Here is a 14,742-nt window from a genome sequence, read left to right on the forward strand (position 1 = left end):
TGGCTGCCTGTGTGTAGTGTCTGTGTGTGTTAATAAAAAAAATAAAAAATAAAAACAGAATGAGGTCCGGACGGGCCCCCAGTGGCGTAGGGCCCCATAGCCACTGCTATGGTTGCTATGGCGATCCCTACGCCACTGATTCAAGTGTATGTCAGTGAACACGGCCTTAGGATTACAATTGCTTTGAATATATCTACTAGAGACAATCAGAATAAAAGAAAACATGATGCTTAGGGCTCATGCACACGGCCATTGCCTGGCTGTGCCCGTATTGCAGCTCGCAAACAGCGGGTCCGCAATATGCGGGTCCGCAATCCGGAAGGTTTGGTGCGGAACGGAGGCACGTTACACCACGGAAGCACAAGGGAGTGCTTCCTTGGGGGTTTCTCTATGTGCCAGCGCACTGCGAAAAAATAAAACATGTATTTTTTTATGGAGTGGAGAGATCACAGACTCGTTAAAGTTGAATGGGTCTGGATCAGTCGCGGAATTGCATGGAATGGCCAACCAATGGCCGCTTGCACGAGCCCTTAACGGGTGCCATTACCTGCTTCGATAATATATATGATTCAGTTAGTTCTTGCTGTAGAAATAGGGGTTATAGATTCTGTAGTGTCTGCACGGTGTCTGAAAAGTCACTTCATGTTCATGAATTACGTTTCCTACCACACTTCAGAAACAAGCTTAGATAAGGCTCAGCTGACAACTTGGCTTTGCTATTCATTTTATCCAGGTCACTTATAGAGAGATATATAAAGTAAAAAGTAGGTAAAAAGTTACTTAATGTCACTTATATGTTTTTAAATTAAGGCACTAAATTATGTAGCATGCTCAATCAACAAAAAAAATATGCATACATGGCATTTTAATATTTTTTTGTTCTTTGTTTTTGTTTTTTTTAACACCACCAATGGCCATCCAAACAAATAACATCTGTTTAAATGCATCTGTACATTCTTATTTGGGATCAATCTGAAGAGAGGAGCCTTAAAGAGGCCCTGTCCCCACTCCTGACATGTCTGTTTTAGTAAATACTGGCTTTTCACATGAAATGACACATCGGGGGCATCTATAGTATTCTATGTTGTGATGTTCCTTTGTTATTCCTACTAGAAGTTTAGAATTAAATTAACAACTAGGTAGGGGGGGGGGGGGGGGTGTCCCTGCACAATCTGACATGGTCCAATCAACAGAGGAATGACACAACATAGAGTTAGAAAAATAGGCGCTCCCAAAACTGTCTTTTTATGCAGAATCCAAGTATTTACAAAAACAGACATATCAGGGGAGGAGACAGGTGCCCTTTAAGGCTTCTCTATTCAGATAGATCCCAAACTAGAATGAACTGAGGTACAGGTAATCTTTAACTGTCTTTTTAAGAAATTGCTCCAGGATGTCTTTTCACATGGTATTTAAAAACTAAAATGTGAGCAATTGTGTGAGCAATGCATTCTGAAGCATACGTCAGCGTGCGCGTGTTATATCTGCTAAATAACAATGTCTCCAAACTTCAACATTGTCTAAAAACAATTATGTACAAAAATATGGGGCAGATTTATTGATGTTGTCATGAAACTAGACTAAACTGGCAGAAACTGACACAGAATGTTAAAACTCACTAAATATGTTAGAAACTTTCCCTTTGAACGAACACTAACTAAAGAAAGGTGAAAAAAGTGTCTAAAACAACAACGATTTGGCACACACCATGCACGCCATGTTTTGGGCATAATGGGGAAGATATAACAATGTCAATGTGCCCGGAAAGTGTCTTGATTTGCGCCAGAATGTGTGGAGCACGCTTATGGCACAGAATAAATGAAGTGTAGCCACCAAAATTTCGTTTCTTTTGTGACATGCTGGACATGGCTTTCTTAAAGACAACTTTTTGTCAAGCCTTAGTTTGCGTCTTCTTTTCTCAGTTTTAGGGCTCATGCACACGGCCGTTGCCCGGCTGTGGGCGTATTGCGACCCGCAAACAGTTGAATGGGAGATGTGGTGCGGTGCGGAACGGAGGCACGCATCGGAAGCCCACGGAATCACTACGCAGTGCTTCCTTGGGTTTTCTGTCCATGCCTCTGCACCGCAAAAAAGTAGTGCATGCATAATATTTTTGCGGTACGGACAGTCGGATGCGGATCGTGGACCCCATTCAAAGGAATGGGTCCGTGACCCACACGCGGTGGCTCTACGGTTGGTGCCCATGTAAATTGTGGTCCGCAGCACGGGCCCGGCCAGCACACGGTCATGTGCATGAGGCCTTAGACAGATTTTGGTGCATCTTGTGGTCAAAAACTATACCAGCTCCAAGGTGGTCTAAAAAGTGGAGTGAAATTCTAATAGTATACAGCCCTGTGACATCTTCCCTTCTGACGGACTTCACAACATCACAGATTAAGATACATTTAAAAGTGTTCTCCGGCCAGAAGTTTAAAAAATGGCATTGATTATGACCTGTGACGAGAAGAAAGGTTAGTCAGTACTTACCTGCCACAGCGCAGCGCGTTCCTTGATCCTCTGTGTGGTCACATGACCACTCCTGCAGGCTTTTCAGGCTTCCTATCCCAGCCCCGTCTTCTTTCTTTTCTTGTCTGAATCAGGAGACGGAGCGACATCACGTCACCGCCTCCTGCCGGCCTTTCTTGTTCCTGGCACTTGTCGGCCATCATCACTGATGTTAGTGTTCAGGCTTCTATTAAAGCCCGCACTTTACTGACTCAGAACATAGCCATCAGCCTCTGTGCTGTCTCTGTGTTAGTAATACCACTGAGCATGTCACTGTTATGGGGAGCATTGGGCATGTCCCTTATGGGGCACACTGGGCATGTCCCTTATGGGGCACACTGGGCATGTCCCTTATGGGGCACACTGGGCATGTCCCTTATGGGGCACACTGGGCATGCCACTTTTATGGGGGAGCACTAGGCATGTCACTTTTATGGGGGAGCACTGGGCACGTGTAACGCCTCAGGAGGTACATTACCACTTCTGCACCCTGCCACTATCTTCTATGGTTAACCAGGTGTCATCCTATGTATTAATTTCCAGGTCCTGCCAAAAGTGTATTCATATTTCTTATTTTGTAACTGTTCACGTGTAATATGCCTGGTTCACCAGTAGGTGGCAGCAAGCATGGCAGAGCTACAGGTACAGAGAATGGAGCTTCCTTTCTATTCTAACCTCTCTCTGTGGTGTGGTGGGCATGTCCCACTTGCTGCAGGAAGGGAGGAGTTATAGTTAGAGTAAGTTTTAGTATACCCCCTGCTAGGGGAAGGAAGCAGGAGCCCTTCTCTTCTGGACGAGCCCTGTCTAAGCCAGCTGAAGCACCCTCAGCTCAGCTGGATCTGGAGGCCACAGCAAAAAGCCTCTGAAGACAGGAGTATAGTGTGCCCTGGACGAATCTAGAGACAGACCAGATTAAAAAGCAAAGTACAGCATCAAGAAGAAGCTGAGTTTTATAGCCAGCCTGTCAGCAGAGCCAAATAGCAACAGACGTATTAGAGAGGAGTTTGCCTGCCACAGTTAATGCCAAAGCCTGCTGGAAACCAAGATAAAGCCTGTAAACTGTTTGGAAGAACATTTATTGAAAGTAAAGCAGTTGTTTAACTTGATCACAAGGTCTGGACTCAATTTATTCTTCATCCCCTACTACTACAACTTCCTTTTTCTGCTTTCGGAAGGCAACGCCTGGGGTTCCAGCGTATCCAGGTAGGAGCACCGTGACACGTGCCCCAAGATTAAGGGATATTTAGGCCACCCTACACCCCTCTGGCATTCCTACAGCTGGGTATCATCCACAGTATCACTAAAAGGGGCCCTGTGCCCTTGTTGCTTCACTGCAACTGGCATCACGACAAAATATGTACTTTAAAGGGACCCAAAGTAGTGTGCCCGACGACTGCACATGTCACTTTTATGGGGGAGCACTGGTCAGTGTTATAGCATGGCTGTGAACATGATTGTTATAGTGGCACTGTGCATGTCACTGTTATGGGGAGCACTGGGCATGTCCCTTATGGGGAGCAGTGGGCATGTCACTTTTATGGGGAGCACTAGACATGTTATTTTTATGGGGAGCACTGGACGTGTCACTTTTACGGGGAGCATTGGACATGTCACTTTTATGGGGGAGCACTGGTCAGTGTTATAGCGTGGCTGTGAATGTGATTGTTATAGTAGCGCTGTGCATGTCACTGTTATGGTGGCACTGCTGATGTCACTGTTATGGAAGCACTGTGTACTGTATGTCACTTATTGGATTACTATGGACATCACTGATGTGGTGGCACTGTGGATGTCACTGTTATGTGGGTCCTGTAGAGGTCAATATTATGGGGCATAGCGCGTGTCTGCGATTTTGTTTATACTAGGCCACGCCTCTAACTCCACCCAAAGCATAACTATACACACCCAGTCCCCTTAGTGCCTCCTGTAACGAAATCTGAGGTGAATAGACAGATGGATAGATCTCATATTCTCCTAAACTTACATTATCAATAGCTAATTGTATAGCAGTGGCTAATTGATCTATTAAGCAAATGCAAATGGTGCCTCTAGATGCCAGCCCGTCTGAAGACTAGGTCAGACACTCCACATGTTATCAGAGGAAGCCCCCATTTAGCACTGGCCTGCTAATTGAAAATCATTTTGGCATCCTAATGAAGACCTGGGAGGGGGATACTTATAATGCACAGCCACCCTAGACATGTTGGCTGCTAGACCAGTGGGTGGTCTAACCCATTCAGTAGATGAATGAAATAATATCAGAAGCCATAACTACGACCTCATGGCACACACAGCCTCAGAACCCTAATAATTGTGTTCAGCCTGACATGGGCTTCGGGCAGAGTCTATGCGCGCCATACTGGACAGGAGGCATTTCTCTGTATTCAGAATCTGCCCTTCTGGAATTCATAACTCAATCACATTTGGTGTCTGTATGATCGGGACGAAGCGACTCAGATTATGGGATCATACCTGTACCCGCAGTCCCTGTCATACAGCGAGGAATCGCCGTGATTCATATTGCCACCTCAGTCAGTCTTCTGGGAAGGTGGGGCAGAAACCTGAATAATATCAGCCTTCCCAGAAGGCCGGACCGAAAGGAGGGAGGTTCCCTCATAGCCCACCCCTCGGCTGAGGGGGGATAAAAATGGGTGTTTGGGAACAGGTAATTGTCAGCCATTTTGGGGATCCACATCGTTTGGAGTGAGTGACTGCCCATATCTTCAGCTGTCCCCACAGCCGGAATATAACTGCAGCATCTCAGTAAGCCAATATTCTGTATTTTACCCCTTTTATTTTATCTGTTTTATTGCATGGTTATTGTATGTATATTTTTATCTTTTATCTGACACTTTCTTTTTGTATTGCACTGTACTATTGTGTATTAAATAAAAAAATTGATAAGTCCCTTCCTTGTGGTCTTATAGAACTTGCTCTTTCGGAGGGAATAACGTTACCAGTAGTGTTTCAGAGGATTTTAGGTCCCATATAGATAACCTGTGTTACTGTGTTAAATTTGAGTTGAGAGAATATCTGCGTAAAGGCCCCTATTGCCTTATACACTGCTCAAAAAAATAAAGGGAACACAAAAATAACACATCCTAGATCTGAATTAATTAAATATTCTTCTGAAATACTTTGTTCTTTACATAGTTGAATGTGCTGACAACAAATTCACACAAAAAAAAAATGGAAACAAGTCAAAATGAGGCTCAGTAGTGTGTGTGGCCTCCACGTGCCTGTATGACCTCCCTACAACGCCTGTGCATGCTCCTGATGAGGTGGCGGACGGTCTCCTGAGGGATCTCCTCCCAGACCTGGCCTAAAGCATCTGCCAACTCCTGGACAGTCTGTGGTGCAACGTGACGTTGGTGGATAGAGCGAGACGTGATGTCCCAGATGTGCTCAATTGGATTCAGGTCTGGGGAACGGGCGGGCCAGTCCATAGCATCAATGCCTTCGTCTTGCAGGAGCTGCTGACACACTCCAGCCACATGAGCTCTAGCATTGTCTTGCATTAGGAGGAACCCAGGGCCAACCGCACCAGCATATGGTCTCACAAGGGGTCTGAGGATCTCATCTCGGTACCTAATGGCAGTCAGGCTACCTCTGGCAAGCACATGGAGGGCTGTGCGGCCCTCCAAAGAAATGCAACCCCACACCATTACTGACCCAATGCCAAACCGGTCATGCTGGAGGATGTTGCAGGCAGCAGAACGTTCTCCACGGCGTCTCCAGACTCTGTCACGTCTGTCACATGTGCTCAGTGTGAACCTGCTTTCATCTGTGAAGAGCACAGGGCGCCAGTGGCGAATTTGCCAATCTTGGTGTTTTCTGGCAAATGCCAAACGTCCTGCACGGTGTTGGCCTGTAAGCACAACCCCCACCTGTGGACGTCGGGCCCTCATATCACCCTCATGGAGTCTGTTTCTGACCGTTTGAGCAGACACATGCACATTTGTGGCCTGCTGGAGGTCATTTTGCAGGGCTCTGGCAGTGCTCCTCCTGTTCCTCCTTGCACAAAGGCGGAGGTAGCAGTCCTGCTGCTGGATTGTTGCCCTCCTACGGCCTCCTCCACGTCTCCTGATGTACTGGCCTGTCTCCTGGTAGCGCCTGCATGCTCTGGACATTACGCTGACAGACACAGTAAACCTTCTTGCCACAGCTCGCATTGATGTGCCATCCTGGATAAGCTGCACTACCTGAGCCACTTGTGTGGGTTGTAGACTCCGTCTCATGCTACCACTAGAGTGAAAGCACCGCCAGCATTCAAAAGTGACCAAAACATCAGCCAGGAAGCATAGGAACTGAGAAGTGGTCAGGTCACCACCTGCAGAACCACTCCTTTATTGGGGGTGTCTTGCTAATTGCCTATAATTTCCACCTGTTGTCTATCCCATTTGCACAACAGCATGTGAAATGGATTGTCACTTAGTGTTGCTTCCTAAGTGGACAGTTTGATTTCAAAGAAGTGTGATTGACTTGGAGTTACATTGTGTTGTTTAAGTGTTCCCTTTATTTTTTTGAGCAGTGTAGTATAGGTGGTGGCAGCTATTGTGAAAAATATTGGGGGGTTAGAATCTAGGGGAGTAAGTTAGCATAATTCCGTCATCTAGAATAGGTGGGTGGGAATTTCTGTGGTAACTTGATGAGCTCACTAGTATAATTCACCCCAGTGACGTGACCTATTGAGTAGGTTTCGTCACACCTCCTAATAGTAATTATTCCCCATTTGCGCCAGCACATAGTAGTAATGCCCATATGTGCCCCCTTCACAGTAGTAATGCCTACATGTGCCCATTCACAGTAGTAATGCCCATATGTGTCCCTTCACAGCAGTAATGCACACATTATGCCCCTCATAGTATTTATACCCACATTGTGCTCCCTTCACTGTAGTAAAGCTCACATGTACCCCCTTCGCAGTAGTTATGGCCAGATATGTGCCCCATTCATCATTGCTATGCCTAGATATGCCCCCTCACAGTACCCATGTCCAGATAGGTACCCCCTCACAATAGTTATTACCATATATGTGCCCCTCATAGTAGTTATGCCAACATATGTGCACCCTTCATAGTAGATATGCCAAGATGTGCCCCCTTCACAGTAGATATGCCAAGATATTGCCTCAGCGGGAAATACCTTGGCCATTCCGGGACTGCGGGACAGCCACTGAAATCGGTGACTGTCCCACCAGATTCAGGGCAGTTGGGAGGTATGCCTATTACTGCCTTGTGTGACGAGGGCTTAGATACACACTTCAGCTGACAGTATCAAACACCAAAATATTTGATAAAGGAGCATTAGATTGTATTGCAGATGATAAACCTAGATACAGAGGCACAGCAGACAGTATCTGGCATGACAACCTTAGATACACACCACACCAGACAGTATCATACAAGACAGGATTAGATACACAGCTCAGCAGGCAGCATCACACATGAGAATCGTTGATACAGGAACAGTAGACTGTATCAGAGATGATAGACTTAGATACAGAGGCACAGCAAACAGTATTGACTGCTGATGTATTTTGATGTACTTCTTTATTAAAGCTGTTTATTGCATTCTGGAGATGGGAAGAGCCTGCGGATTGTCAGGCTGGGTTCACACTTGAGCGTTTTACAGCGCGTTCAAATGCGCTGTAAAAAGCTCAACAGATGAAAACCAATGCTCAAACAAGTTCTTGAGCTTCTTTGGGGCGTTTTGTTGCGCGTTTGCAGCCATAGGACACTGCTGTTAATCACAAAAACGTGCGTAATACGCGCGTTGACTATGGACAAAAACGCGCAACAAAAACGCGCGACACAAACGCGCGTTAAACGCGCATATCAAATATGCTCAAGTGTGAACCCAGCCTTAGTGACCTGATGCAGCAAGAAACAAACAAGAAATCCCATGTGTGGGTGTAGTAACATGGCCATTGGAGGTGTAGTGGGCGTAGCTGCTGCAGACAGCGTGGGGCGGGGCCAGCTTGTGACTTATCACTCTGTAGAGCAGCCAGGCTTGTTTATAAATAAAGTTAGGTAGCGAACAAAACAGAAAGCACTGAAGGTAAACAGATCTGCCAGGATACTCTGCTGCCCAGACAGGGTGAAAGAAAGCAGACATGAAAAATAGGCATTGGGTGTATATATATGCATTGTGCGGGGTGTTAGGAGCACAATTTAGATTTTGGGAAGGAACAACCTCTTTAACAATTCAAAAACATACTGCTCATAAATTTGACACGAAATAAAAATAATGCATGTACAATATTCTGGCACAAAACAAACCTGTCTTAATATATAATTAATATCTTAAAATAATAGCTGGACAGTAAAGTGCTTAAAAAGCTACTATACAGTAATACTATAAACCAGTGAAGAAAATAGTAATGTTATTTAGTAGCTTTTTAGGTACAGAAGATCCTATCCGTATAACAGTGCAGTCCTATAGTGTAGTGGTAAATTTGCTGCCTGCCATACAGAAGGTCTAGGGTTCAAATCCCATACCAACCTCTCCCAACCCATATCTAAAGCCTCCTTTACATTGCTCGAAGATTGTTGGGAAGGAAGTGTTCCTTCCTGACGATCGCCTGCACATCAGTGGAGGTGACAGCTGCATTTACATGCAGCAATCTCCTCTACAGTATGATCACGAATGCCATTGCTCATCCTTGTACAGAATCAGTGTTTGGCTGCAGCAGAGCGTGTTTGGATAGCACGATCGGTAGCCCACAAACAATTTAGGTGACCGCACCAATCATCTATTATTTTGCTTTATGCAGCACACTTGCTCTTCTGACATCTATCATAAACTAAGAGGGATGCCAGAAGGTGAAAAGTGGCCAGGGGTCTGTGGTTTACACATACGTGATTTAGTATAATTTTACCCAATGAACAATAGATTACAGAAGATATACATCTCTACTCATATTTTAAAAGAATCTTATGACTCATGGCCTACACAAACCACAGATTGAAACAGTATCTCATGATACAATTGTAAGGATATTCAAAATCTCTTGTCTGCGTAATACTAGTGGTAATACTAGTGGGTGGCCGATGCACAGAATATACGCCAAAAATAAATTGTGAAGGCCTTAAAGAAAGTATGTGCATGTGTACAAGATACGTCCGATGTGGGTGTTCTGACTGAAGTCAGTATTTCATGCAGGGCATTACAGCAGACACAATATTCCAGTCTATGCAGGATCATATGTACAGCGCTATGGAATGAATGGTGCTTTAATAATAAATTATAATAATAAATAATAATAATAATTCATGGTTTGTTGATCAATAAAAGTGAAAATAAATCTGGTAACAATTCTCTAGAAGTCGTAAAAACTGTACTTTATTTGATTATTTTCTTTTTGCTCGTAATCAATGCCCGGAGCCACTAGATGAAATCCTTGATCTATAGAGAACATGTCACGTTCACTTTTAAGTGAAAAGTAAACTTTGCTGTTATCATTGTACACACAGGACATATCAATAAGATTGAATAATCAATCCATTAGAGACAGACACTAGTGGCAATTGATTGGCTTCAAAATATTCTCTTAGGCTAGTTTCACACATGCGCTAAACTATCCGACATGCTGTTCTAGCAGAGGAACAGCTTGCCGGAGTTAGCCATATCCAGTCAAGCCAAATACTACTGTGCACCGCCGGATTCCACTGATTATAATGGGATATGGCAGGGATTGGATGGTTTCCAGTATGAGTGTGGGTTTCAGCAGGACAAAAAACTGTGCATGGACCAGTTTTTGTCCAGCCAAAACCCGGCGCTCATGCCAAACAACAGCCAGATCCCCACTGGATCCTATTATAGTCAATGGGGTCCTGTGGTACAAGTCAGTATCCAGCTATGCCAGATAGAGCAAACTCCTCTGCCAGATAAATTTAACGCATGTGTGAAACTAGCCTAAATGAGATTGTCTTCTGCTGCTCCTTTGGGTCTCAGACTGATGCCCAACAGCAGATCCTCTAGTACTCCACCAGTCAAGTCCTGAATGGGTACTATTTTAAGAAACTGCATAAAATGATATAAAATTCTGTGGCACTCACCGAATAACCCTCTGTTTTCTTTTGGCACCATTTCAGCAAAGCATTCCTTTTGGAGCCTCCGTATTCTCTGGCTAAGGCAGCTAACGGGTCTTTTCTTTCCACACTGAACAAAGAAAATGAGAAATATATTTAAATCGTAACAATAAAATTTAATATATCGACACATTCCTGTCTGATATATATATATATATATATATATATATATATATATATATACATATTGTAGTTTACCACTCTTAAAGGGGTTGTCCACATACATAATTTCTAATAGGTGCTGGCAGCCTGCATGTCCTATTGAAAGGATCATACTTGCCTGCTCCCCACCGCTCCGGTCCTTAGGCCTGGCTCCTGCATCTCCATCTTCTGGTCCGGGGTTTGTTTTTTCCCTGCCTAACATGAGGGTGATCACCCTCTTCAGCCAACCGCTGGCTTCAGTGGTGATGTGACCACAAGAGACACATAGGGGGAATTTATCATGAAGAGAATATTTAAATTCAGTTTTGCTTGAGTCTATGTTGGAGGACTTTGTGCCACAATTATCAAATGTCTCAGTTTGTTTGATAAATTTGACTCATCCTTAAACCTAACACTTCTGTCTAGAAAATCTACTCCAGTTTTATTACGCCACCCTCCTCCTGGAGTGAGATTGCGACTTTTTAAAAAAGTCAAACTCATTAACATAGTTAACCATACCCACTTTTCCACCAAACTGGAGTGAGTGGTGTAAAAAAATTGCTTAAAGTTGCAAAATTTTGTGAAAGTGAGTGTAAAAAGTTGCAAATTTTTGCACAAGCACTTCAATTTTGCTCAAGAGAGTGCAAAAAAGTTGCAAAAGCCCTCTTTTGAGACTTTTTGATGCCAGAATTCTGGAGTAAAGGTATGATACATCAGGGTCACAGACAACCCTTTTAAAGCTTTTTCCCAGCCTTTTAATAATAATATTAACATACAGTACATGACAATCTTTTTCCAACAAAAATAGAACCAGCCCTGCACCTTACATAGATCCAGAGATCTCCCCATTCATTGCTCTGCTACTTGTTCTTCAATCAACCAACTCAAGGGGCAAGCCATTTCTCAGGGGATGTCACCTTTCTGCTGCAGCACTCTCCGTAACTGTCCATACTTTTAAGGCCTCTTTCACACAGGCGTGTCCAGATTAGGTCCGGATGCGTCCCGATGCATTGCGGCAAACCCCCCGCGAGTAGGAACGCAATTGCAGTCAGTTTTGACTGCGATTGCGTTCCGATGTTCAGTTATCGTGGAGGTGCAATGTGTTTTGCACGCGCGTGATAAAAAACAGACTGTGGTACCCAGACCCGAACTTCTTCACAGAAGTTCAGGTTTGGGTTAGTTGTAGTGTAGATTATATTATAACATAGGTTATAAGGGAAAATAATAGCATTCTGAATACAGAATGCATAGTACAATAGGGCTGGAGGGGTTAAAAAAAATAAAAAAAATAATTTAACTCACCTTAATCCACTTGTTCGCGCAGCCCGGCTTCTCTTCTGTCTTCATCTGTGAGCAATAGGACCTTTGATGACGTCACTGCGTTCATCACATGGTCCATCACATGATCCATCCCCATGGTGATGGATCATGTGATGAGCGTAGTGACGTCAAAGGTCCTGTTGCTCACAGATAAAGACAGAAGAGATGCCGGCTGCGCGAACAAGTGGATTAAGGAGAGTTAAAAAATTATTATTATTATTTTATTTTATTTTTTTAACCCCTCCAGCGCTATTGTACTATGCATTCTGTATTCAGAATGCTATTATTTTCCCTTATAACCATGTTATAAGGGAAAATAATAAAGATCGGGTCCCCATCCCGATCGTCACCTAGCAACTGTGCGTGAAAATCGCACCGCATCAGCACTTGCTTGCGGATGCTTGCGATTTTCACGCAACCCCATTCATTTCTATGGGGCCTGTGTTACGTGAAAAAAAGAGGAGCATGCTGCGATTTTCACTCAACGCACAAGTGATGCGTGAAATTCACTACTCGTGTGCACAGCCCCATAGAAATGAAAGGGGTCAGGATTCAGTGCGGGTGCAATGCGTTCAACTCACGCAACGCATCCGCGCGGAATACTTGCCCGTGTGAAAGGGGCGTTAGGGATTTGATCAAATCTCAGTTTTCATCATTTCCCTGCGACATATATATAATATATCCTGAATCACAGGAACATAAAAAAAAATTATGTATGCCATAGCTATTGCTTACAAACCTTATTTTTACTTAAGGTGTTAGAAATTTATTGCAAAGTTTTATATTGTTCTAATAAATATTCGTTTCCTCCGCGTGTACGAAAAGTAGCATTTTTCTTGGACAGGCAATAATAAAGATTTGATTAGATATTGGCCTAAACAAGACACCGACTGATCTAATTAGAGGAAGACAGATAAAATGATCTTTTCACAGAGCATTATCTTGTCTTCTGCAAGTGTTCAGAAGTAAGAGATACAGTAACAGAAGGAGATGTGAGGAGCAAGAAAAGAGGAATATTTTAACTAAATACCAGGGACACTTCCATCAAAAATGTTATTATTACATAGTAACAGCCTTTATGTAAATATTCTATGAATTTTTTTAATTTAAAAACGGGTGGATGGTGATCTGTATATACTTTTTTGAAGTCACTCCACGTATTCGATTTGCCCTGGCGTCACGTCTAACTCTCTGAGTCAGACCATCACTGTGACCAGAGAGAGCCCCCATGTAGTGACTCATTTAGGGCATCACACTAATAAGTGCAATGCGCCTTTGTAGGCACGTTCATCTAGGTCTATCAAAAGAACAACAGAGATGTCATATTGTTAGCCCAATTCTGCACCTATTATCATAAAGGGTACACCGCAGATAACATCTTCCCCTCACAGCAGCATGAGCTGAGTAAATTCTGTGATGGGTATGGTTTTATAAATAGGGTCACTTCTTCAGGTGTTTTTTTTACACGTCACCTCAGAGCCTCTGCAGTTGTCAGTCAGTGTTGAATAAATCACCAAACTGGACTTCAAATGCACATGGCACTCTTTCTCTTCTGAATCCTGCAGTGTGCCCAAAAAGCAGTTTATGACCACATATTATTTAAAAAAAAAAATATGTAATTAAATTTGGGGTACTTGTCTTCCTGTTACTACTACTGGGGCTAAAGCAACATTTTACTGGAAAAAAAAAAAAATTATTTTTCATTTTCCCAGCCAACTGTTTCTAAATTCTTTGAAACACCTGTATGGTCAAAACACTCACTACAGACCTCGATAAATTCCTACAGTGTGCCCATACAGCAGTTTACAACCACATATGGAGTTATGCAGTATGTAGCAGAAAATCGGTAATTAATTGTGCTGTGATTTTCTCCTTTTACCTCTTTTGAAAATGAAAAATCTGGGGCTAATACAACACTTTATTGGAAGAAATGACATTTTCACAGCTAAGTGTTTCTAAATTCTATGAAACGCCTGTTGGGTCAAAGTGCTTACTACACGTCTTCTTGGGAGAGTGTGGCTACCAAAGTGGGGTCACTTTTGGGGAGTTTCCACTGTAGGGGTACCTCAGATTCTCTTCAAATGCAACATAGTGCACGGAAATTATTCCAGCAAAATCTGCCCTCCAAACTATATGGCACCCCTTCCCTTCTAACCCTGCCATGTGCCCATACAGCAGTTTACAACCACATATGAAGTGTTGCCAGGATCAGAGATAACTTAAATATCAGACATTTAGGCTAGAGCTACAAGGCAACATCTGTCATCTGACAATAAGTCGTGCGACAAAAAGGGTACATTAGTACATTCATGTCGTGCAACTTTTTTTTTTTAAATGGTGTCGCACTGCGACATGCTGCGACTGCAACAGCCACACAGAAATCCAGCATATGGCTTTTTTGCGACTATCATGTCCCAGTCGCAGCATTTCGTAGTGCAACACCATTGGCTATCATTATAAGAAATGTTGTGCTATACATGTCGCCGTGTAGCCCTAGCCTTAGCCACTCAGATGTTTTAGTCAATAGCCACTGCAGCAACTAAGCAATCAGTTGCCAGATAGTTGTCATGGTAGCTTAGGGCCTAGTGAAAGCCCCCAGGCCTGCCATCATAGTACTTCTATTATGCCCTGGCAGAGGAATAAAGGTAAAATCCCAATACACTGCAATTCAGTAGCACTGTAG

The 14,742-nt window shown here is 43.5% G+C and overlaps 1 protein-coding gene across 1 annotated transcript in view; it reads right to left on the reverse strand.

Moving 5' to 3' along the window:
- SPECC1 (sperm antigen with calponin homology and coiled-coil domains 1) overlaps window positions 1-14,742 on the reverse strand; it is a 270,775-nt gene that overhangs the window by 53,897 nt on the left and 202,136 nt on the right. Inside the window, exon 10 of the mRNA XM_040423377.1 lies at window positions 10,566-10,668. Within this exon, the coding sequence (XP_040279311.1) occupies window positions 10,566-10,668 (103 nt within the window). The remainder of the gene's footprint in view (window positions 1-10,565; window positions 10,669-14,742) is intronic.

Source organism: Bufo bufo, chromosome 3 (genome assembly GCF_905171765.1).
Source record: "Bufo bufo chromosome 3, aBufBuf1.1, whole genome shotgun sequence".
In the NCBI taxonomy this organism is placed as follows: domain Eukaryota; kingdom Metazoa; phylum Chordata; class Amphibia; order Anura; family Bufonidae; genus Bufo; species Bufo bufo.